The 26,717-nt window shown below is 44.3% G+C and overlaps 1 protein-coding gene across 1 annotated transcript in view; it reads right to left on the bottom strand.

The window, feature by feature from the left end:
- Window positions 1-2,102: 2,102 nt before the first annotated feature.
- LOC310784501 (glutamate receptor ionotropic, NMDA 1-like) overlaps window positions 2,103-26,717 on the bottom strand; it is a gene marked incomplete at both ends in the record, with an annotated part of 339,903 nt that continues 315,288 nt past the window's right edge. Inside the window, one exon of the mRNA XM_083645485.1 lies at window positions 2,103-2,168. Coding sequence (XP_083501611.1) covers window positions 2,103-2,168 — 66 coding nt within the window. The remainder of the gene's footprint in view (window positions 2,169-26,717) is intronic.

The following is a 26,717-nucleotide window of genomic DNA, read 5'->3' as shown; positions in this document are numbered from 1 at the left end:
TCTGATCCGGTCCTGTAGCCGAGTAAACCGACGGGCTCCGTGTGTGTGTGTGTGTGTGTGTGTGTGTGTGTTTGCTGCGCTGCGGCGGGCGTGTCTGCCAGATGTGTTGGGGGTCCTGTGCGTACAGATGACATCACAACCTCACGCATTACGATTGGCTGTACGTCGGAAAGCCCATCTGGCAGCAGGCGGAGACATATTAGTAAGCCTATGTTTTATGCAGTTACAAGATGCTAGTTAGGTTATTAACGTACGTTACCTAGCATAGGCTACTAAACTGTATTTTTAAGCTCCCACAACATTTATTTTCAAAAAGCACGGCTCATGTTGATGAAATTCGTATGATTCATATTTTTTAATATAGCCTATTAATGTCTTACAACATCAATAGCTTAAAGTTAGCTTGATGTAACCTTAGCTTATCTGCGGAAAAACACAATTTTCTCACTCAGCAACCGAGCAGTAAACGGATTTCACGGTTGAAATCAGCGCGACTTCTCTGTGTTAGCGTCTTAGCTAGCTAGTGTTTTTGTCACTCAGTGGCGTTTTGAGAAATCATTACTTGACGTGAAAAAGCACCAACTACATGCTACTTGCGTAGCCTAGTGTAAGTGCAGAGGGATTCTCTTAGCACGACGGTTGTCTTTTCCTAAGCCCTTATGAAAAGAGCTCAACAGTGATCGCCCACTTTTTCACAGCTCTGATTCATTAAGAGAATTCCCCATTCATTTTCTCCATAGACCTTACTCCTTAAAGAGTTTTAAGCCTGGAACCAAGCCAACCAGCCAGCTACTGAATCGTGAATGACCATAAAACATTTGACTCAAACAACAAAAAATAAAACATGGGGAACAAATTATGCTCTGCGTTTATGCTCTGGAGGAGGCTCCTCCCCTCTCCCAGGAGACTCCTCCCCTTTTTCAGAACGCTCCGTCCCTCTCCCAGGAGACTCCTCCCCTCTCCGTCTTCTCTCGTTGGGATGGGGGAGCAGCGGCAGGTGGGTAGCTAGTTAACTTCAGCTGTGTTAACGTTAACATGCTAGCTCCGATCCCACAGAAACACACCAGTTCTGTCCAGAATCGCTCCGCTCACTGTCCAATTTCTAACTGTAGAGTTTTAAGCTCCAAAACGGGAAACATGGTGTCCAAAGTGTGTACACTACTTTATGATAAAAGTACTACAATGCAGCTCTCACACCCCATTTACACTTGGTTTTTAAATGTGACCTGTATCCGGATAAGTTATCTGGATAAGGGAAAACGCATGCTAATGTAAGGTGTAAATGTCTCGTGATCAGGATGTGATCAGAACTTCCTGACCACATCTAGAGGTAGTCTGGCTCACATTGTGTTCAGATCTTTTACACCCCATTTACACCTGCTTTTTAAATGCGACCATTATCCAGATAACTTATCCGGATACAGGTCACATTTAAAAACCAGGGGTAAATGGGTAAAGGTAAAGTCCCACTGATTGTCACACAATGTGTGAAATTTGTTCTCCGCATTTGACCCATCCCCTGGGGGAGTGGTGAGCGGTAATGAAAGAGGTGTAAATGGGGTGTCAGTTCTTCAAATCAGATTAAGTCTACTGGGGGGAGGGAGGAAGGAAGTTGGTGTTTCATATTTAAACATCACAAATCATTTTCAAAATGAAGGTTCCATAAGTTAAAATAATGGTTTGAAGAGACAATAGGAAGCTAGGCTAATGTGTGTGTGTGTGCGCGTGTGTGGCTGCGTGCGTGTGTGTTTGCATTGGGTACAGTAGGGCTCATGGAGAGCTGGGTTATAGGGGTGACAGGTGGTGTGTGTGTGTGTGTGTGTGTGTGTGTGTGTGTGTGTGTGTGTGTGTGTTTGTCAGTGCGTCTGTGTGTGTGTCAGGGTGTGTGTGCATGCGTGTCTTGGCTCAGTGCGCTGGCACAGTGTGTCGCTGACCAAAGTCTTGATCGTCTGGGTGTGTGTGTGTGTGTGCGTGTTTGTGGCTCAGGAGGCGTAGCAGCAGTGGAACCAGCAGCTTCTGGCTCGAGGTCAGAATCTCTCTCTTCTCCCCAGTGTCTCTCTTTCTCTTTCTCTTCTCCTCAGGGTCTCTCTCTTCTCTCTCTCTCAGACCACGGTGCTGACGGAGGGATCTGATAGGTTGAGCTGGCCAGTGATGTCAGTGGGGTATGGCTACAGGAGAGGCAGAAAAGAGCAGAGGGGACACAAAGGGTTAAGTAGTGTGATTGACCACTTATCTCTCCTGTGTGAGAGAGAGATGAGCATATCGTATGATAATAAATTATATAAATGATGATAAATAAATAAAAAGCTGCTGAACTGAATCAACACGGTACGGGCATAGATTTCATTTATAAATACAGGACTAATGCTGGAAAAAAATTCTATCACAACATACATAAAAGCAACACATTGCAGCTGCAAAATGCAGTAGCGTAGATATGAATTACATCTGTGTGTAGGTGATTAAATTGGTTAGATGTATTAGGCTATTCTGGCGTGTATGACAATGTCCGACACATGTCAGCCTCAGCGTCGTTGCGCACACGGCACCTTAGTGTGCTTTGGCGATGTTTATGTAACCTTTTTACGCCGGTGATTTAGTGATATTTCTCCACGTACCATTCAGCTGCAATTGGTGGGGTCAAACGTATTTACTTGGGAACAAATAAAAATCTATAAATATAAAAACATATTCCAAAGTGGGAAGTAGGCTTAATTTAATTATGTACAAGTGCAAGGCTTCAATCCTCAATTAATTCAACAGGAGCTGTTAATGTTTTTTTCTTTTGTGATTTTCATTTGAATGCAAACTATTTTTCTTATGGGGATCCTATATGAATGGTGACACGTCAGAAGGTGGGTCTTTCATGGGTTTTGATCTTATCCTCTGAACTTAACCTGCTCCGGAGCGGGCCAGCTGTGCAGCATAAGTTACCATGGTGATCTATCTCGATAACAAGTGAACTAGCGTCGTAGCACAGAAAAGTTAGCTCGCTAAGCCACTAATCTTGTTTCATGGTACAGGCCCTGGTCCCACTGGTGGTGACATGTCACTGTTGGGTAGATTTGGTTTATCAACACAGTACATAAAATACGCACCAAACATCAGATAGGGCGGACCACCGTGTTTAACTAGGGTTTATATGTTTCACGTTACAGTTACAGCTGACAATGACAACAGAAATAAACAAACAAGTTTGTGATATCTCCACAATTAAAATCAATTGGCAGGTGTCTACTCGGAAGTTACATTTGTTGTCAATGCGACATCATGTTGATTTGGCCTACAGTACAGTAGAGTATAATGTATACTAACTTGTATAGTATAGTACAGTACTGTGTGTGTCTGCTTCTTTGGAGGTTGGCTGTTAAAAATTATCAGATCCATCTGTTTCATCTGAGCTGCCATCTGCTGCACAAACTGATATTATATAACCTGATGCTACCACAGAGATGTGTGTGTGTGCATGCGTGTGGACGTGTGTGTGTGTGTGTGTGTGTGTGTATACAGTATGTGCATGCGTGTGGGTGTGTGCGTATGTGCATCCGCACGCGTGTGCGCGGGCGTGTGTGTGTGTGTGTGGCCCTGGCCTACCTCAGTGAAGCAGCAGTGATGTGTGGCTCAGAGCCTGGTCAGTAAACAGACGCCAAACAACACGAGGCTCAGAGCGAGTAAACAACTATAAAACGAGGCTCAGAGTGAGTAAACAACACAAAGCTCAGAGCGAGTAAACAATACGAGGCTCAGAGAGAGTAAACAACAACACGAGGCTCAGAGAGAGTAAACAACAACACGAGGCTCAGAGCGAGTAAACAACAACACGAGGCTCAGATGCGAGTAAACAACACCACGAGGCTCAGAGCGAGTAAACAACAACACGAGGCTCAGAGCGAGTAAACAACAACACAAGGCTCAGAGCGAGTAAACAACACGAGGCTCAGAGCGAGTAAACAACAACACAAGGCTCAGAGCGAGTAAACAACAACATGATGCTCAGATGCGAGTAAACAACAACACAAGGCTCAGATGCGAGTAAACAACAACAACACGAGGCGCAGGGCATCTGCATTTAACATGTCTGACTCTGCCCACTCCATGGAGTTGTGTTTTGGCTGCTTCAGAGGCCTATACCACGAAGCAAGATTAGTGGCTTAGCGAGGTAATTTCAGGTTTAACCCTGGGTTTGCCGTGCTACGACGCTAGTTAACTTCTTACCAAGATATATTTCCATAGCAACTTAAGCTTCACAGTTAACCTGGTCCAGAGCAGGTTCAGTTGCAAGGATAAGATTAAGCCTTAAAAGGCACCTCCCATGAACCAATGAGCTTCCTGGAAAAGGAGAGAAGTGTCTTTTGCAACCGCCAAGCCCCATTTAATCATACATCTCCAAAGCGCACCGTGTGCGCAACGGAGATGCTGAACATCGGTGGCAAAATCAAGCGAGCTGAATAACTTACGCATTGAGACAATCTGCATTTTTTTTGCCCGCCATCCTTTCTGTGATTATTATGTGTAGCAGTGTTGCCTTTGGTTGTTATTACATCTTTTGGATGCTTCATATTTCAATAAGATTATGGTTTGTTCCTCCAGCATGAAAAAAGGCGAGACACGCACAATCCAAGCCTAAATAGAGCAGGTGCAGAGCTCGAGGCAGGAATGGTATTTATTTTACACCGACAGGTAACGTTTCGGGCACCCTGAGGAAGGGCAGGGTGCCCGAAACGTTACCTGTCGGTGTAAAATAAATACACTCAACTAGAGCCTTGCAGTGTGCGAGCTTTATTCTTTTCCTCTACTTGTTCCTCCAGCATGACATATTAATTTTGATTTGCTCCCAAGCACGGTTGACCTTGCCGATTGCCCCTGAACGCTGCGTGGAGAAATATCACTAAATCACCTGCGTAAAAAGGTTACCATAAATGTCTCCAAAGCGCACTAAGTGTGCAATGGAGCTCCTATTTTTATAGGCTATTTTTTAATTCAATGATAACTACGCCCGCACCATGTTGATTCAGAGTCTATTTCTAATGTTAAATCTATGATCTAAATAGGTAGAAACGGCAGCAGAAATCAAATGACTGAATTAATACACTTTGATGTGCGCTTTCAATGCATGAGGAAATAGTCTGATGTTGTCTGATGATGTAAAATCCGGAGCTGTCCACATTGCATTGTGATTGGCTAGTTGTTACAAACCACACCTCTTTCGTGGGCACAAACTACTGTTCACGAGCATTTTCAGGTGCACGAGCTCAGAGCTGGATAAGGAAATCCTAAATTGACAGACCCAGGTGATAACCGCAGCCGTGGTACCAATTCGCTTGATTGCTTTGATCTGGTTAAGCCAAACCAGATTAAGGGACAGATCCTGGATCTGTTTATCCTCCATTCGTGGCATGGGCCTCTGGTCTGGTATCGTCATATACAAAATGCCTTTTTTCTGGTTTCACCAGCGATTGACCAATCAGTAGGGATGTCACAATATATCGTCCCACAATATATCGCGATATCAAAACGTGACAATATGTATCGTTGAGATGAAATCTCATATTGCGAGAAAAAGAAGCTGAACATGGTGGCACTGATCTGCATCTGCATCTGCTCGCTCTCCTTTTCATTGCTTTGTTTGAACAGACGAGGGACGTTACAGACACGGAGGATGAAAATGGTGAAACGGGCAGGACTAAGCCATTGTCAACAGTACCGGTCCTGACTCCCCCGCCCGCCCTCCCTAAGCAAGATTCTGCTAAGGGGCCCTCCTACCTGGCCATTTAAGTTAAGTTAAGTTATCCTTTATTTATCCCCTTGGGGAAATTCATCCTCTGCATTTGACCCATCCTCTACTAAGAACCTTCCTAGAACTAGGAGCAGTGGGCAGCATCTTTTGCCAGTACCTTGGTCAGGGGCACCGACAGGAGTATTAACCCTAACATCTGCCATCGCCACAGTCACACCTGACAACTCAGTGCTCCCTGTAGCGAAAATCATCTAGTAACGTTCATTAAATATTGAATATTTATTGTACAGATCTCTCCTCTCCAGAGGTCACAGGAATTGACCTCTGGCTGCGCCTTGCATCTGGGGGCAGCCAAATAGGGCCCAAGATGCCAGCCTGTCTGGAAATACCAAAGGAGTGATTTCTAACTGCTGACAGTGTGTTTCGTCAATGTCCGTTCTGTCCGGTTGGTGGAGATTTAGTTCACAGGTCACACGGACGGGACCCCGGACAGGACTCTTGAAGCAAAACAGTCATGCCCAGGCACTGAGTCTGGAAGCAAACAGTTTAGGAACTTGTGTACTGTACGTGCAACTCATGGAGTGTTTGGTATCAATATTCTCCGAATCGCAACCCACATTGATCTATATAAATAATGGGTATGTTTAATAATGCTTTGTAAATGTACAACATGGCCCCATCTTCCTCCTCAAACCAAAGGTCATCGAATGGAAGTGGGGGGTCAAAGGCTATAAACCACTTCACATTCCTTTTTAAGAAGAGCCAGTAGACATTCACTGTCCTGGTCTTTTTGTGTGTGGCCAAAATGGAATTAACAAACCTCATGATTCTATACTTTGTCAAGTTAATTAGTATTACATACTTCTTGAGTAGGAATGTATATGTATAGTGTGTTAATGAGTGTGTGACAATCATTTAATTAGTTACCGTATATCTAGCAGTGTTGACATGTTATCGAATCTAGGGTAACTCTTTTTAATTCACCCAAGATAAGTGATTTAATTAAACCGTGGTTTCATTAGATATGTTTGTGTTACGTACACATATACAAGATTTGGTAAAGATATGTGTTCCAGAAATAGTTTTGGTTTATTCCTTAAATATAAAGATACACCACACATGTTTTAAGCATGTGATAAGTTTTAAGGGAAAGAGGTACATGTTTTTTCGCCGCTGGTCCCTGGATAAACAGTCATAAATCTTTCTTGGGCCATCCTGTGTAACAAGACCAATGCTTGTCTATACATGTATCTATTTTGCTATCTATCTAGTCTATTTACCTTTATCTTTTCCATCTATATTTTGTTTTCTCACACCAAGAGTGATGTCAAGAAATATAAATAGGTTTGTAAAAGAAGTACATAGTTTAGTTAAGTTCTATAAATAGTGAAAATTACTATTCCTTATCTCAATGCATGAGAGGCAGGGCCATGTTGCAAGGGGCGTTCCCTGCCCCTTTCTCCTGACAGGAGGAGGTAAAAACTGTGGCTGGCGGCTCTCTAACAGGTTTTTGAGCAGACGAAAGAAGAACTTTGGCACAACAACAAGGACTTTTTAGAACAGGCAGAGCCCTCTGCATTCAAGATGTAGTCCTATACTTTTAGGCCTCAAAAGATGCCATGCTTTTGAAGGCCATTGCAGCTTTCACCAAACCAAATGGTGATTGTCTCATATAATTCTGCCACCAACAAAGAGTGTCACGTGGCCCTATCGAGGAAGGACAGCCGCTCCCGACTGCAGTACTCAGGAGGCCGTCTTCCCACAAATAGGCACGCTGACTCTTAAGGATGGCTTTTCAGTTCCAGACGATATAGTTTTCCAAGAGTGGAAACAGATTTCAAGGAAAACCTGGCTCTCATCGAACTAAATATAGTGAGACTAGATACCTTTTGTTGCTTTATTTTTGATAGGTGAAGCTTAAATAATTTTTGATTATCCCTTTTCAACGGGATGAGATCCTCTAACCAAGAGGATCATTAAAAGACAATTGAACCAACAGCCAGCCGGCCTCTGGGACCCCCTCGTATGTCTGTCCAAGAGCAGACATGCCGCCCGTCGTCGCCATGACAACCCAGGCCGCACCAGGCCAGAGAGAGGAGTCCGGTGGCTTGATCAGCCTCCCCACGTCAGGCAAAGTGACCACACGTCTTTCTGCTTATTGGGAGAGTGCTGTGAAGATAGAGTAACTTAGAATACTCACCTTTGAATTAGAATATGTATTTAATTAGGTTAGGTTTAAACTAGGCTTTCTTTGAATACCTTATTCCCTTCCTTTTCACTTTTCTCCTCCTTTCTTACCTCAATCGAACAAGGTGTTATGCATAATACTGTGATTTTACTATTTGGTGGATTAAATAAACGCATTCTGTTTTGAAGTTAAAACGTGTTCATTGCTTGTTATAATAATATCAGTCGATTAAAGATCTCCCTTCCTTTAGAACTGATTCTGATTTCACTTTGACCTACGGCAGTGGTAATATAAAATTTACGTATCAACGTGGTGGTGCTCCGGGGTTTTGATATTAACTTAGTGAATCAATAGTGATATCAAAATCCATATTTCTATCTAAATTCCTTACATCCCACTACAATCGTCCCTCCTGTACATCACCTGGAATTAGTTGCTGAAGCTGTACTGGGGCTTTGTTAGTACTCGCTATAGCCGACAGTACTGAGTCTGTCTGTGTTAGTACTGGATGAGCTTCACTGTGGATCAACTTAGTCTGTGTTTGTACTGGCTCTGGCTGATGATCCAGCATCTCCTATAACCTAAGCATATAACCTGTAAATTATAGATAGCAACACTATCTCTAGGGGAGATCTTAGTGGTGGTGATACAGTGAACAGACTACTCAGAAGAGAGAGTTTCTGGATTCATGAGCTGCACGTTTAAATGAGGAACTTAACCTATTCTGTTTTCTATAATTGCACTTTACCATTATATTGTTTTTAACATACATTGGTCAATCTGCTGTATTTTTTGCAGTTGACAAACTATTGATTCCTATGTTGGTTTGTCTTTGAGGTTAAATCTACTTTACTATAATAACTGTATTTTCCTTGTATTCTGTAACCAAGTAAAACCCTGGTTGAGTGATTTACCTCCTGAACTTTTTCAAAGGTATTTTTCTAACCATTGTTGGTTATAATGTATCTGTCATCTTGCTGCTATATATTTTTGCATTTGACAGTTAATACTGAATTCTTTGCTGGTCTGTTAATGTGGTGGTAAGTTGTATTGGATGATTGATTGTATGATTTGGCAGCCAGCTTGCAGATTGCTTGCTCCTCCCCTCTGCTCCTCATTCAAACACACTGTGAATCCAATGCAAGCTCACTCTGAAGAAGACTAAGTGTCAAAACGTCAGTGTTTGATCTGCACCTTATAATAAACCATCTAAAGACGACCTGAGTGTGCCAGTATTTTCCTTCTGATGCTACTGTGGTTCCTCAACTGTTGAGCACCAGTCTCCGTCTTCCTAACTGTGGTTTAGCGGATTAACTTTCTATAAATTTTGTATTTAATATTTAATCAATAGCAATGTCTATCCATTGCTTTCCATCTTGCATTCGTCCAGACTTTTAACTAAACCTTGACTGAGTCTGATACACTAAATATTGTCTTGTCTTGATCAGAGGTGTCTCCTCCAGGCCAAAATGGCAAGTTAGATATGCACTCGAGTTGCAATGGATCGATGTAAAAGTTGTCACTTCTGATCAATGTAAGTTATTTTGCGCAATGTGCAGGGCCTTTTACAGTGTTAGGGGTCTTGTGTAGTGTCCTGTGATTTAGAACAGATTGAAAATTAGATTTATTTTATGTTCTTCTGTCCTCTGTATGATGAATTTAGACATGTACTTTTCGAGAAAATGAGCTTGCTATACAATGATTTCTTTTATTTGGATGATTACAAACAACTTTAATTATGTTTTAGAAAAGGAGCATTCCATCCAGCCAATTTTATTTCTAAAGCCTGGGAAAAGAGAAAAAATATGCTGTATATTTGATTTGAGTTCTGTAATGTGTATATGTACGTGCATATGCGCGCCAAACATGGAGGATATCAACAACAGGACTCTCACCAGCGCTACCACGTACAGATACAACAGGGACGCGCTAATAAACATCAGAAATGCACGAAATCACTCCAACCAGGACTGGTTGGCCCCGGACCTCACCAAATTCCCTGAACTCAAACAACAGCAACGGAGAAGAGGGAGGCGAGGAGTATTAAACGCCCGCCTAAGGAGGCGCGCAAACAGACCACCTTTGCTGAGCGTTCTTCTGGCTAACGTACAGTCGCTAGAAAACAAAATGTGCGAACTAAGAGCACGAGCACAATTTCAAAAGGACATAGCGAGCTGCAACGTTATGTGTCTGACTGAAACCTGGCTCTCACCTGAGACAGCAGACCACGCCATCACAATACCTGGATTCAGCGTGCACAGGGTGGACAGAGACGCAAAACATTCCGGTAAGAAGAGAGGGGGCAGTGTTTGTTTGATGATTAATAAGAACTGGAGTACCAACAACACTAATATCGGGACGTATTGCTCAGCAGACCTGGAGTATGTCATGCTTCAGTGCGTACCTCACTACAGTCCGAGGGAATTTACCACAGTCACCCTCACAGCTGTGTATATCCCACCACAAGCAGACACAAATAACGCTCTCAGAGAATTGGACCACGCGATCAGCGCACAGAAGGCAAAACAGCCAGAAACGGTGCTGGTAGTGGCAGGGGATTTTAACAGAGCGAACCTGAAAAAAAGAATGCCCACCCTCCACCAGAACATACATTTCAACACACAGGGAAAAAACACATTGGACCAGTGCTACACAAATAATCCCCATTCGGCAAATCGGACCACGCCTCTATCTGGCTCGTCCCTAGACACAAACAAAAGCTCAAACAACACCCCCCAGCCTACCGAACCGCCCAACGCTGGTCAGACCAATCAGATGACATCCTGAGAGACTGTTTCGACCAAGTGATATGGGGGGAATTCAACACAGGAGGCCTGGAAGAATATGCTGAAACGGTGTCATGTTTTATAAAAAAATGCACCGAGGATATAGTCCCCACAAAAACAGTTAAAACAATGCCAAACCAGAAACCCTGGATCAACTGTGATGTCCGGGCTGCACTTCACTCCCGGACCACCGCCTTCAAGTCCGGGACGCCAGAACAATACAAGCAGACGAGATACGCCCTCCGAGCCACAATCAAAAAAACGCGGAGAGAATACGGCAAGCAGCTGGAGGCGAAACTGGACTCCAACAACCCCAGACACCTGTGGAGAGGACTCCACACTGCCACAGACTTCAAAGGGGAAAGACAACAGCAAAACCCCAACGCGTCACCCACCCTGCCGGACGAACTCAACGCGTTCTACGCCAGGTTTGACCCCTCTGCCAGAGCGCCCACCCCCCAACCCACCACATCTCCCACCCACCTCGCTTTGAAAAGCTAGTCATATCACAGATCCGCCCCACACTCTCCCCGGACCACGACCCGCTCCAATTTGCATACCGCCCCAACAGGAGCACGGCGAATGCAATAGCACACGTACTCCACACGGCCCTCTCACACCTGGAGGGGAAGGACACCTATGTGAGAATGCTGTTTGTGGACTACAGCTCAGCATTCAACACCATAGTCCCCTCCAGGCTGGTAAGCAAGCTCAAGGTCCTGGGACTAAACACAGCAATGTGTGACTGGATCCTGGACTTTCTGACAGACCGCCGCCAGGTGGTGAGAGTGGGCTACCTCACCTCCTCCCCACTGACCATCAGCATAGGAACGCCCCAGGGATGCGTCTCCAGCCCCTTCTGGTACGACCTCTACACCCACGACTGCGTGGCGACTCAAATCGCTAACACCATCGTGAAGTTTGCAGACGACACAGCAGTCGTGGGGCTGATCTCCAGGGGCGACGAGACGGCCTACAGAGAGGAGGTGAAGGCCCTAGAACAGTGGTGCCAGGACAACCACCTCTCTCTGAACATCTCCAAGACCAAGGAGATCATTGTAGACTACAGGAGGGGGGGGGGGGGGCGCACACCCCCCAATCACCATCAACGGCACAGTGGTGGAAAGGGTGGACAGCTTCAAGTACCTGGGAGTCAACATCCACCAGGACCTGACATGGGCCGGTCACACCGCCACTGTTGTCAAAAAGGCCCAACAGCGACTACACGGACTCAGGCGCCTGAAGAAATTTGGGCTAAGGCCAGAAATCCTTAGGGACTTCTACAGAGGCACCATTGAAAGCCTGCTGACTGGCTGCTTCACCACCTGGTACGGGAACTGTACCACCATGGACCGCAGGGCGCTACGAAGAGTGAAACGCGCGGCCCAGCACGTAACAGGATGTGAGCTGCCAGAACTGCAGGAACTATATAACCAGCGGTGCCTCAGGAGGTCCCTGAAGATCATCAAAGACACAAACCATCCCCACAACAGCCTGTTCTCCCTGTTACCCTCAGGGAGAAGATACAGGGTCCCAAAAGCACGCACAAATCGCTTGAGGGACAGTTTCTTCTCGCAGGCCACGAGACTCCTTAACATACACAAATAGTGTAGTAACTGTACTGTACCGCACTGTAGATGCTACCATTATGTATGTCTAATGTTTAATTGTATGTTTAATTAGGTATATGCTATTTGCACCTGTACGTCAAATACGTCAAATTTAAAATGTTTAAGTACGTCCAAAGTATGCACATGACATGTGCACCTATATGTGCAGTGAATATGCCACTGTCTCTGACTTGTCTTATCACTCTACTGCCTTATTGCTTGTTGTGTCTCTTGTTGTTTTTGCACTCATATGCCCTGTTATATTTGTACTATGTTGTAAACGGAGTTCACAGCACAAGAATTTCACACGTGATACTTGTACTACGGAGTGACAATAAAAATCTTGAATCTTGAATATGTATATATGTATGTATGTAGCCTATGTGTATATATATGCATACTGTATGTTTTTGTTGATTTGTTTACACACCATACAAGACTGTTGTTTTTAGTGTCTTATAAGCCCATGCGGGCTGGGCACCCTGTGTGCATGACACTTGAATATCTAGCGTATAGGGCGGACCAGTTCTGGTTGTCAAGCAGTTGTCAAGACTGCGCCGATCAGTAAACAACAATGGCTGCCACCATACGACCTGAAGACTTCTGAGATTAAAGTCATAATATATTTAATAAATAATAAATAATAATTTTGAGTTTAATGTAAATTTTTAGGACAAAAAGAATGAATGAATGAATGAATGAATGAAACCTTTATTTATCCCCGAGGGGAGATTCAGGCGTCTAAAAACAGCAACAGCAGCAGGGGTTAAAAAATACAGAGCAGACAGATAAATAGGGATAAATAAAAACAGATAAAAACAATACAATTTAAAAAAATAAGTTAGTCTATGTGCAAAGTCCGTTTTGTAAAGTGCAGGGCCATGTGCAAAAATGCATACACAATGAGCGAGTGCAAAAAATGCATAAAGTGACTAAAACAGGTCTCAGTTCTTGTTATGAAGCCTGATGGCCGCTGGCACGAAGGACTGGCCAAAGCGCTTCGTGGAGTGTCGGGGGGGATTGAGTCTGTGGCTAAAAGTGCTCTTCATCCCCATTAGCACATCATGTAGGGGATGGGAGGGGTTGTCCAGCATAGCGTGCAGTTTCCTCCTCAGCCTCGTCTCTGCAACCGCCTCCAGACTGCTCAGCTCAGCTCCAACTACAGAGCTGGCTTTCCTCACCAGCTTGTTCAGCTTCCCAGTGTCCCTCATGCTGGTACTACCCCCCCAACATGCAACGGCAAAGAAAATGACACTAGACACAACAGATTGATAAAATAACTGTAGCAGTTTGTCACAAACATTAAAAGATCTCAGCCTCCTCAGAAAGTACAGCCTGCTTTGCCCCTTCTTGAACAGGGCCTCAGTGTTGTCAGACCAGTCCAGTTTGTTATTTAAGTGTACTCCTAGGTACTTATAGGAGACCACCATCTCCACCTCCTCCCCGTGGATGGTGATGGGAGTTGGGGACCTCCCTTTACTCCGCCGGAAGTCCACCACCATCTCCTTGGTCTTCCCTATATTGAGCTGGAGGTGGTTGGTGTCGCTCCACCCCACAAAGTTCTCAACGAGGGCTCTGTAGTCCTCCTCATTGTCGTCTGTGATATAGACAAGTTTCCTGGCTGTTCCTAGGGCGGCGCCATAGCAGCCTTTCGTGTCACCGGCTTCCGGTTAAGTCCACATTGCGTCCACAGCAGCGAGCACATCAGAAGGCAGCAGCCGAAATATCCAAACTTTTTTTACAACGATCGATAACATCAGCTACACCAACGTTAGCAGACGTTATTAACAATGGTTAATACTGGAACACATTGTGCAGTGCGTGGCTGTCACAATACACAGAAACGCTTGAACGAGTGGTTGGATCGACAATGTTTTGAGCATCAGCCCGCTACCAAACGGCTTTGTCCCTGCACTCGACTGTATTCCTTCTACCGAAAACCAGCTGAGGATTCGGATTCACGGATGTGGCTGAAGGCTTTAAATCTGAAGAAGCCGCCGAAATACGTTAATGTTTGTTCTCACCACTTTGTGGACAAAAAGCCAACCAAAGAGAATCCTTTCCCTGAACTGTGGCTAGGATACATGCGGCCTCCTCAGAAAAAGAGACGCAGACTGGAGCGAGGCACTGCTGCTGAATTGCCGGGTAAGCTAGCTCGCTGGGTAGTTATCATGTTAGCAACGATATAGCTGATCATCCATGTTATTATTATTTGGCTACGTTGTGTTGGTTTTGTGTGTTTACTTTACATTGCCTGGTGTAACGCTAGTTAGCTAGCTAGCACTGCAGAGGCTAGCACTGCAGTGTTGAGCTAATGTTGTGGGCTTGGATCAGCCTCCCCGACGTTCTAGTATTTACCTGTCTGAAAAGTAATGCTTAATGAATAAATATGCTTAGTGTATATACAGCCAAGTTCCATCCATTCAGATTAACAAATCATCAATTTGCAGGGAAACCCCTTGTGTTCTCCAGAGCCCACGTTGTTAGTACAAATTACAGGCTAATGTTAGCTTGCCAGGCTGTTGCTAGAAACACTACAAAGTTCCATCCCTGATCACATTTACATTTAGAGCCTTATTCTCTCTCCTCTCTCTTTCAGGTAATGCAGAATCAACACCCAGTGAACCTGAAGCAGAACCTGAACCTGCACCTCCAACACACCGCGATGCTCAGATCCAGTGGGAAGACCCAACACAGGCTGACCATAGCTATGCCTATGCGTCAACAAAGGCAGTCATGGTCAATAAAGCTACGCAGTGTGGGGCAGAAATCCAATCTACTGTGGCTAGCACCATGCTCCTTACTGATGACAACTCACTGCTATTCACGGGAGTGCACCTGTTGTGGTTTTTCGATTTGGTGTCTGCATTAATGCTGTTCAGTCAGCCCTCATTTGCCCTTCCTGTTGTTGACCAAATCTTGATGACCTTAATGAAGCTAAAACTAAATCTTGTCCTAGGAGATATTTCTCATCGCTTCAATGTGTCTACCAGCATGGCGAGCAAAGTTATTTCTCACTGGATTGATGTGATAGGTGAACAGTTTAAATACTTTATCCCCTGGCTTCCAAGAGAAACCATCCAGGCCACCATGCCCGTTTCATTTCAATCAGGAGAGACTAGAGACCAAAGGATGAATAAAGTGATATTTATTACAATAAAGTGAATAATTTACTACAGAAAGAATGATGAGAATAAAGTATTGTTATTAGTCTTTGGCGGTTAGACACCGCAGGGAGATCTTGAGAGAGCTGCATCAGCCCAGATCAGCATCCAGATATATCCCCCTGCAGTGTCTAGATACTGGTGGTGCTGGTGATCTCCTTCTGAGACTCATGATGAGACTCTTCCGACTGAAGAATCGGATAGGTCTGCGATGACCGGGAGGAGAAGGGGAGGAGGAGGGTGCGAGCCTGACAGCAGCGGTGATTGAGAGGCTGAATGAGACAGAAACAAGCATATTTAAGGAACCCGTCTCCAAGCAATTGGCTTACGACTGGGTTGAGGAGCAATGTGATAGGCTTACACTGGAGGTGTGTAGGGTGAGAGGTGATGAGAGCAGTGATGTGACACTATGCAATTGGTTAACAGAGACTGGGCGGCAACCAGCTGATTGTTCATTGAAACCCGGAAAATTGACAGCTTATTATGATCTTATTATGATCTTATTCCTCTGACTTCAGCTTATTCCTCTGACTTCAGCTCTTGAGGGAGACGGACGCTTTTCTGCTCGCTCTCTCCACCCCTCCTCTCCTGCATCTTTCCCTCTGCCTGTAACACCACCCTTGCCGGAGCAAACTTGCATTCGTCTATTCAAAACGACAAATATGGATTTATTGGATTTATTAAGCTGGACTCTCAACGCAAATCAACTAAACTTTGAGGAATGCGAGCTTCGGGAACCCCCACCCTCTGCCCAGACGGATCTTTCGCCGCGGGGCACGGGAAGACAACAGCGATTGACCCAAGGCTGTGAGTCATGAAAATTGAGATGGGCGGTCAGTGAATTTGAACTGTGAAAAATGGATTATACCTGGATTATATCATGGAAATTTCCACTGATCTGCATAAGGAATGAACTAATGTTGGGATACAGAGACTTGACACCTGTTGTTGACTTTTTGGTCTGTGTGACCCTGGTCTGTGTGACGGGAAAGGAATTCAGGCAACCAAAACATTTCCATTCTAATCTGGCCCCCTCCGACCTGCCAAGGACGCAGCAATTTTTCCCCTGACATTTTCGTATGCAACTGCGCACCACCCCTCCCCCCAGCCACCCCCCCGCACGCACGCACTCCCCCAGCACCACCCCGTCCTCCACCATCCCCCACCACGTCCGACCGTCTCCATCAGCCCCTGCTGCCCTACCTGCCCCCCCCCCCCCCCCCCTCCTTCCTCGGTCATATCTTATTGGGGCCGTAGAATTGCGGAGGCTGCTATGTGTGATATACATAGCCTTCAATGTTGATATGGACGACCTGCTCCCTCCCACTTCCCACTGCTCCCTCCCCCCCCCTCGTTTGTTTGCAACGGATGTTAATTCCTTACATGTAACAACAAATGTTTGTGTATTGTATTATATTCAAGCGTGCCATTATTCCTTTCAATCTAGAAATAATGTAAATGGTCTTAATTCGAGTATTGAGTGGTGATTCCCATTCGTGTGTGTTTATGTCTCTAAATGTTGTACGTTGAGGACCGCAATGGAAATAAGCCGCAAGGCTTTATTGTGTTTTTATCCTCGGTGAAATGTCTGTTTCCCTGTATCTGTGTTGACTTTTTTCACCAAATAAATCAATCAATCAATCAAAAATCTTGTGAGTAGATTGAAGAGTGGAGATATCAGCAGATGTCAGCTATGACCAACATGCATGAACATGTCAGCCTTGACATGGGGTCAGCACTGACCAGCATGATAGAGTTTAAGGTCAGCTATGACCAACATGCATGAACATGTCAGCCTTGACATGGGGTCAGCACTGACCAGCATGATAGATTTTAAGGTCAGCTATGACCAACATGCATGAACATGTCAGCCTTGACATGGGGTCAGCACTGACCAGCATGATAGACTTTAAGGTCAGCTATGACCAACATGCATGAACATGTCAGCTTTGACATGGGGTCAGCACTGACCAGCATGATAGAGTTTAAGGTCAACAATTATCACAGCCCAATAAATATCCCCAAAATGTTAAATTGTTGTGTGTGTTTTTTTTTTGTTTTTTTCCTTCCATTATCAGAATCTATATTTATTATTAATAAATAATGACATAGCGGAAGAAGCTGAACACTTGACTAGTTATAATAGACCACCACCACCAGTCATATGCAATGCTTACCTAAGCTTTTAAGGCTTTAGAGATCTTTGAGCATTGATGATAGCCATTGCATCAGGACGCACGTAGGAGGCATGTGCAGAAGATGACCAACGGCCCATCTGTTGAAGGGATGCTGTTGAAATGCCCTGTAAGGCCGCAGACGCTGCTGCACCAATCCGAAACGAATGCCCTGAGTATTGCTTTGGGGGTATGTTACATCTAAGGAGAATCTGCTGTAAATTATGGCTAAACCAGTATTTGGACATGGGATTGTTATCTGGGGTTAAAAACAGAGGGACGTGAGGGTCAGAAAAAGGCCTAAACTTCAGAAATTTGCACATGCCCAAAGGTCAGCAATGAACCTCGCCATGTGAAGCAACATCATAGTGTGAATTCCCTTAAAAGTGACACCATGACACGACGATAGAACTGAAAGCAAATTAAATTAATAGAAGACCTGCAAAAAGCTGTGATTCTCTTAACTCATTGAGTGCCAATGACGACTAAAGTCGTCAATTGCTTTAGTAACGTTGAGTGCCAATGACGACTAAAGTCGTCAATTGCGTTTTTTGACGGTGGGATGTGGATCAAAGCCAGATCCATCTCCTGTAAAATTTTGGGGCATGTTGAATGTGTATAACCTATTTTACCGACCCATTAGGTGGCGACAGTGCTCTCCAGATTAGAGAAAGTGGAGTAAAAAACACAGAAGAAGTCGTTGGGAAAACGGAAACGCGGTGGTCCTTTGTAGTGAGCGGCGATCCTTTGATGAGGCAGACATGGCGAAGCGTAAGAGAAAACCCGAGAAGTACAAGCAGCTTACTCTGCAAGAGAGCTTGTATTCTGTGCCTAAACGTGTGGCGATCGCTGGAGAAGGCACTAGTGGTGGTACCGGTGCCACCACTTCTGGTGGCGACCAGGAAAAAACTTTTCCCACTGCAGAAACCACGGTGCAGCTTGGTGGAGCTAACGGTAGCCCGGCGCGCTTTTCCTCTCAGCATAGAGTGATCGATGGAGACGATGCTACTACTGGTAGACAGATGGGACCGGTGGCCTCTGTTACTACCACGGCACCCACCACCAGAGCTAACGTTAGACCGGGGCGCTCTTCCTCTCAGCGTAGAGTGATCGATGGAGACGATGGTATTACTGGTGGTAGACAGATGGGACCGGTGGCCTCTGTTACCACCACCACAGAGCGTGGTAGAGCTAGGCGGGTGCGCTTTCCCTCTCAGCGTGCAGAACAACAAGTGATCGATGAAGACACCAGAGCTAACGTTAGACCGGGGCGCTCTTCCTCTCAGCGTAGAGTGATCGATGGAGACGATGGTACTAGTAAACAAATGGGACCGGCGGCCTCTGTTAGCTCTGCACCCACCACAGTGAAGCATGGTGGAGTGCGCGCTTCCTCTCAGCGTGCAGAAGAGATGAAGAAGACGATGGTACTGGTCAAGAATCGGACATAGTTTCATCTCAGCTCACAACTGAAACTTCAGATACGTCGGATGAATTCAGTGAGCCGGATCCAGATTCATCCGACGAGTGGTTGCCTGAATGGGGATCTGCAGGTAGCAGAGATTCGTCGCCTGACGGAGGTAGCAGAGATTCGTCGCCTGACACACGCAGCAGAGCAGGTAAAACTTTTTTTCTAAATAGCCATAACATTGCAATAACACAATGTATATTTATGGTAGATATATTTCCACAGATCATGGATTGAGCAGGTTCAGGCATTATAGTCAGTAAAACTGCAGCAATAAAACTGTGGTCAATTGTGGTTGATAATTGTATATATTTCTACAGACTGTGGATCGAGCAGAGACACTCCCACGGCTTCCACAGGCAGTGCAAGGAAGACAGGTAATATATATACTGTATATATATATATCCTACACATCATAAAACCAAGCAATAATGAAATGTATTTATGATAATTTATATATATATTTCAATAATTTACAGCTCCTACATCGAGGAGAAAACCCACTCCCACTCCCACATGCAGTTCAAGGAAGAAAGGTATATATATATATATATATATATCTATGTGATATCTATCTATATCACATCATAACCAAGCAATAAAAAATGTATTTGATAATTATATATATTTCAATCATTTACAGTTGCATCGAGCAGAGGTGGGGAAGATGCAGGCTGGCAGCAGGCAGACTGGGAACCAAACCAGATCCCCTTCACTGCAACCCGTGGACCCCAGAATGCTGCTGCGGAGCTGGATTCCGACCTGCCAGCTGACTTCCTGGAGCTGTTCCTGACGGATGAGCTGCTCCAACACATTGTGGAACAGACAAACAATTTTGCCACTCACTATTTTCAAGCACACCCGGACAGTCTGCCACATAGCAGGGGTAATGCTTGGAAACCAGTGTCAGTCCCAGAACTGAAAACATTCTTTGGACTTTCGTTCATCACTGGCTACATAAAGAAACCAAGCATTGCACTGTATTGGAGTACAGACGAAATAGATGCAACTCCCTATTCCAAGAAGACAATGCCAAGGAACCGGTTCCAACTCATCTGGCGCTTCCTTCACTACAATGACAATGCATCACAGGATGCGACGGACAAAATGACTAAAGTCAGTCCTGTGTTGAACTATATTGTCAACAAGTTCAAGGAGCTGTACCAACCAGGTCAAAACATTTGCATTGATGAGGGTATGATGCTGTGGATGGGCCGTCTGTCTTTCAAGGTGTACAACCCACAGAAGCCGGTCAAGTATGGAATAAAATCATACATACTGTGTGACTCTGCCACAGGGTACTGTTTCAACATGCAGCCTTATGTTGGGGTACCTAGCACTCTGCCAGACACTGTTCTCGCTCCTTGATCGTCTTCAAGGTCATGGTTACACGCTCTACATGGACAACTTTTATAACTCTGTTGCACTGTGTGAGCGTTTACTGCGAGCACAAACCAATGTGTGTGGAACGCTGAGGAAGAATAGGGGGGAACCTCAGATCATCAGGGAGGTGACAAAGGCTGACCTGGGGGTGGGGGGAAAAGTTGTGCGTCACAATGAGAGGGTTATGGTTTTAGCTTGGCAGGACAAACGGCTGGTGAAGATGGTGACAACGTGCCACAAAGACAGCATGCAGAGCGTTGACGTGTGGCAGAAGGGACAGACAAACAAAGTGGCTCAGCTCAAGCCAGAGTGTGTTGTGGCATACAACTCATCTATGAATGGGGTGGATAGGTTGGACCAAAACATTGCTTACTACCCCTTCGTCCGGAAGACACTGAACTGGCCCAAGAAGTTTGTAGCCTATCTGTTCCAAGTGTGCATCTTCAACGCCTACATCCTCTACAAAGCCAGGAACCCAGGGGAGTGTAAAACCCTCTTGGATTTCATGCGGAGGGTGGTGAAGTCATGGACCTCAAAGCGACCTGTGCCGGAGGAGGAGGAGGAAGTTGCAGTTGAGGGGGGTGGGGTACGCAGGGCACCATACAACACCGACCCAGACTGCAGGCTCACTACCCCGATTGCCAAACACAAGCTGGAATACCTGATGGCCACCACCAGCAAAGCAAGACCAACAAGAAGGTGTAGGGTCTGCGTACGCAGGGGCCTGCGCAGAGAGACCAGAATGTGCTGCAAGATCTGTTGTGTCCCCTTGCACCCAAAGTGTTTCCTAGCTTACCACACTGAGCCGGACTACTCACATACATAACTGTACATCATAACAATAACTTTGAACTGGACTTGCATCGTTGCAGCATCCCATACATACATACATAACTGTACAAATTTATTTTATTTTTTTCTCAAAATAACTGAACTGTATTTTGAACATTTGAACTGTTCGATGAAGACGATGGTACTACTGGTAAACAGATGGGACCGGCGGCCTCTGTTAGCACGGCGCGCTTTTCCTCTCAGCATAGAGTGATCGATGAAGACGATGGTACTACTGGTAAACAGATGGGACTGGCGGCCTCTGTTACCATGGCACCCACCACCAGAGCTAACGTTAGACCGGGGCAGTCTTCCTCTCAACGTAGAGTAATCGATGAAGACGATGGTACTACTGGTAAACAGATGGGACCGGCGGCCTCTGTTAGCACGGCGCGCTTTTCCTCTCAGCGTAGAGTAATCGATGAAGACGATGGTACTACTGGTAAACAGATGGGACCGGCGGCCTCTGTTACCATTTGAACTGTTCTTTGAACATTCTTGGTCAAGGGGATTTGAATTTGAATTATTCAAGAAAGTTGTGCATTTTGAAATGCTTACACGTGTTGTACACACATGTATAGCGCCACCTATGGATGAATTATGAATTATGAATTATTCAATAAAAACTTTGGAAACAGCCAAAGTGACGATCCCACAGAGCTGCTGGTTGCAGCTAAAAAATAATATTTTGCTATCAAAATTGCTTTGTTTTTGCTGTTTTATTGAAGGAAATGACTGTTCAAATGTTTTAGGTGTCACTAAATCAGAAAATATTAGCTTCAGAGTCAGTGATGTGCTTGAAATGTTTCCTTTCACAAAAGTGTGATTATCTCAGCTTCTAAGTTGAAACGGCTGTTTTTGCTCAAATCAACCCATCTCCTCCGGCTGATAACTAAAGAAAATGATATCAATAAACTTTTTTTTGCTGATGATAGAAGAGAGTCTCATCGTTCTTTGGCCGTGTTCGGTGTTTACATAGTAATATCACACAATATTCTGTGGGCCTCGAGAAATCACTGAAAACGCTCTGAAACTCTGGCACTGGGAGCGTCCGTTCTCCAAAAGTGGCTGGCACTCAATGAGTTAAAAGTGACACCATGACATGACAATTGTATGATAGAACTGAAAGCAAATGAAATTAATAGACCTGCAACCAAGCTGTGAATTCCCTTAAAATGACACGACAATTGAATGATAGAACTGAAAGCAAATGAAATTAATAGAAGACCTGCAACAAAGCTGTTGAATCTGAAGACAAAAATGAGTACAATGTTATATCCGCGAAAGCACTGCTGATGAATCTGAGAACAAACGGGATGAGTACCAAGTTGAAAGTGCCAATTCATAACATGAAGCTGTACATAAACAAAACCCAACATGAATGTGCCAAATCCCAACTGCTTATCTGTGGATAAACAAGATGAGTTAAATGCTGAGTGAGCTGAAACATGCTGATGAAGCTGCTGATAAACATAACCGATACCAGCCACAAATTTAGCCAGTAGTTACGTACATGTTGGCGTTATGAGTTTAACCAAAGATGGAAAAATGAGGCTGAAGCTGTAATAGACAAAACAATGCTCAACAACCAAACTGAAGACTGCCGGAATGAATGTGCTGCTTCACAACTTTAACGCGGCTGCTGAAAGCTTAGGACAAACGTAATTATTAGAATGCTGGATGAAAATGCAAAATTGTGAGTGCCGTGACTGACTAGCTTAACATAGCATATCTTATATTGTACAATGCTGAAATGAACAAGAGCACAATGATCAAGAGCAAAGCAATAGGTTGCATGTAAAATTCACTTGGCATGATGCAAGGGGGATTTGAGAATGACTCATGTATGTTGACAACTATAGAATTATTATAGCCTGCTTAGAAGCAGCCTGCATTGGTCTGAGAAATTATTATGATTGCAGCCAGCAATGGCCAACTGGTCAGCAATGACCTAAACAGATATTAATTTAGCCTGCAATAGTCAATCAGCAATGACGGGGCAGCAAAGTTCCTTTTATAAAATGTGATTGAATTTCATTGAATTCCAGAAAACTATCTTCATAATGCAAATAGCTTTAGGCCAGTGAACTTGCAAAAATCCAAGACTATGAAAAACTCGGAGCTGAAAATGATGCAACTGCTGCTTATTAATTTGCTTTTAAATATATACTGAAAACCAGGCAAGTGTGTTTTTTGATTGCAGGTTGAAGAGAGTGTTCACCCAGATTACTGATCCGGCCTGCTTGCTGAAAAGGAAAGAACACAATTTAAGTAAAGAATAAACCATGCAAACAATTTGATGTGGCATATGAGGATTACATGCATGAATGCCAGCTGCTGAAGCTGATTTATGAATGAATTGAGTGAAAAGCTCCTCTACAACGATGCACATCATCATGAAGCCATTAGCATGTGAGCTTCCCAATGTGAATTAACACCAGCTTTAACACCAGCTGCTGAAGCTGGCTGCAGACAAGAATATGAAGGCAAGAGACGACACTCTTTATGCTTTAAACAACTGCCCTGGTGCCATTTTGGCTTGAACCAATGGGGCAACACTAGGATGATCATAGCGACATGGCATCCACTCAGAGGTGGTCTTCTATGAACCAAAATGGCAGATTGCTGATGTTGCAATTGAATGACACTTCTTACAGATTTCTGGCAAGATGGTATTCTGCCTCGCTTGAAACAAGGAAAGAGGCAGAGCAGCTTCTCCTCTTTGACTGTTCAGACCCGAATCCGTCCGGAGCATGTTATAAATATAGTCACGTTATAAACAACTAACCAACGCTGGTGGCCCTTATGGAAACAATGATGCTCGAAATGGTTAAAAGTTATACAATTTGGTCATTCAGTGGCATTTTACCGCCATGAAAAGTAATGTTAGCTGCTAGCATTAGCCACAGTAGCCGACTACCCATACTGCATTACATTATCCAGACACCCGAACGGCTCACGTTGCTTTTAATGCATAAAACAAAGCCGATATACAATGATTCACATTGAAGAACACCACGTGTAAAACCACCGTAATGTAACGATGTACCAAAAAATCCATTCAATTGAGGCCCCACAAAAAGCAGGTTTGAACCCATAGAGGTCACCTTGTGAAAATGATAAAGATTGTAGAATATCTAGCAGTTTGGTCTCAGATGTGAAATTCTGGCCAGAATTCTAAACAAAACCACCCCAAAAACCATATATATATATATACTGTATATATTGGTTAAAGCTGGAAAAATGTTTTGGGGTTAGTTAGAAACATTAATGACATGATAAACTGCTGAGGCAAGATAACACACAAATTTAGAATGCAAATTTAGAATGCAAAATGAAAATTGCAAATGTGACTCACAGGGAATGTAGCCTATGAGCTGCTTGCTGCAAGGAAATACATTTAAGTTAGAATTTGACCATACAAACGATTACATTTATGATGCTATGAGAATTACAGGACTCATGTCTTGCGTAGGTTTAATAATGTGATTGAATGAGATACTAAATAAACCCAATCAACGTGTGAGCTTCCATGCTGCGTGTGACTTCCATGCTGCATGAATGAAGCCTGCTGCTGAGGCATGTGCCTTGCGAATGCTGAATACTACCCGACCAGAAAAACGCTTGAAACGGAGCATGAACTACATCTCCCAGCATGCTTGGTGCTGGTATGGAACACTCCGGGTGATGACATCACATTGCGCCTTCAACGTTACCCGGAAATGCCAGCTGCACTGTTATGACATGTAGCATGAACAGCATTGTTCAGAATTACTGTAACCACCTAGTCATCACATTAATGACAGATAAACAGCAAAATCTGAAACGTAATGCCCGTGTTACGGTGCAATGCAAAGGAACAATGATCCACATCATACTGCATTTAACATGTGCCTTGTGAATGCTGAAGTAAAGCAATGAACTACATTTCCCAGCATGCTTGGTGCTGCTCTGAAAAGTCTCTGGGTAATCACGTCACCTTCAACATTACCCGGAAATGCAAGCTGCGGTGTTTTGATAAGAAATTCGTGTGAAAAGTTGGAATACCTTGCTTCTGCGTGAGGGAACTTTGCATCTGGCAATCCTGGATTAGACAAAGCAAGGAGTTTGAAGGACTGCTACTGTCGACTGGATTTTCAGTGACCAGGAGGAATCTCCCTGCTTTAGTGCTGAGTGAAATGCAGCAACCACGTCGGGGACAAGAGAGGCATATCATTGAATCATGCATCGCCCGAGAATTAGAGTGGCTACAAACATTAACAACAGCGCGACCAGCAACGCTTGATTACATCATTTGCAGACTGCAACGATTTAGCAGGTAAGCCTGCCTTGCAGCATGCTAACATTTAGCAAAGCTGAACTGAGCAGAACACATTGCCTTGATATGAAGCAGCGGTGTGAAGCGACATATAGTAGTAGTATTCACTACAGGATCGAACAGATCCTCAGAATCGCTCATGGTGAGTTGAACCAATGCAAAATACACCGACAGCAAAATATATGTAGCGAGCAATCGCCATACAACCTGATGCGAGCCTGACAGCAGCGGTGATTGAGAGGCTGAATGAGACAGAAACAAGCATATTTAAGGAACCCGTCTCCAAGCAATTGGCTTACGACTGGGTTGAGGAGCAATGTGATAGGCTTACACTGGAGGTGTGTAGGGTGAGAGGTGATGAGAGCAGTGATGTGACACTATGCAATTGGTTAACAGAGACTGGGCGGCAACCAGCTGATTGTTCATTGAAACCCGGAAATTGACAGCTTATTATGATCTTGTGAGTAGATTGAAGAGTGGAGATATAAAGTGAATTATAGCTGCTGCGCAGCAATGGGTCGTGGCCGGGCAAGTCTCAAGGCTTTGATGATAGACCATACGATTCAGAAGTTATGGACCAGAATGTAAAGAGGGCTGTTATAGCTCCACCATCTGCTCAATTTGTGTAATTATTTTGTGTAGAATAAAAGGCCCCTCTGTGCACCTCCCTACCAAGTTTCGTAGCTGTAGCTGTTATGGTTTCTGAATTACAGCTAATTTACTGCAAGATTTTTAGAAACCCCATGCAAGTCAATGGGGAAAAAAAATATTATGACATCACAATTGCTCGAGTGACATCAGTGATGGCATCACAATTGCTTGACTGACTGATGACATCACAAATACAACCTAATTGCCAAATGTAACAAGATTTTTCGAAACCCCATGCAAGTCAATGGGGAAAAAAAATATTATGACATCACAATTGCTCGAGTGACATTAGTGATGGCATCACAATTGCTTGACTGACTGATGACATCACAAATACAACCTAATTGCCAAAGGTAATTAACTCATTGAATGCCATGGACGGACATGTTCGTCATTTCAATTAGTAACGT

The sequence above is a fragment of the Poromitra crassiceps genome (assembly GCF_964638095.1).
Source record: "Poromitra crassiceps genome assembly, chromosome: 10".
Lineage (NCBI taxonomy): Eukaryota > Metazoa > Chordata > Actinopteri > Beryciformes > Melamphaidae > Poromitra > Poromitra crassiceps.
Note: the sequence above shows the minus strand (reverse complement) of the source record. Positions and strands in the feature narration are given on the sequence as shown.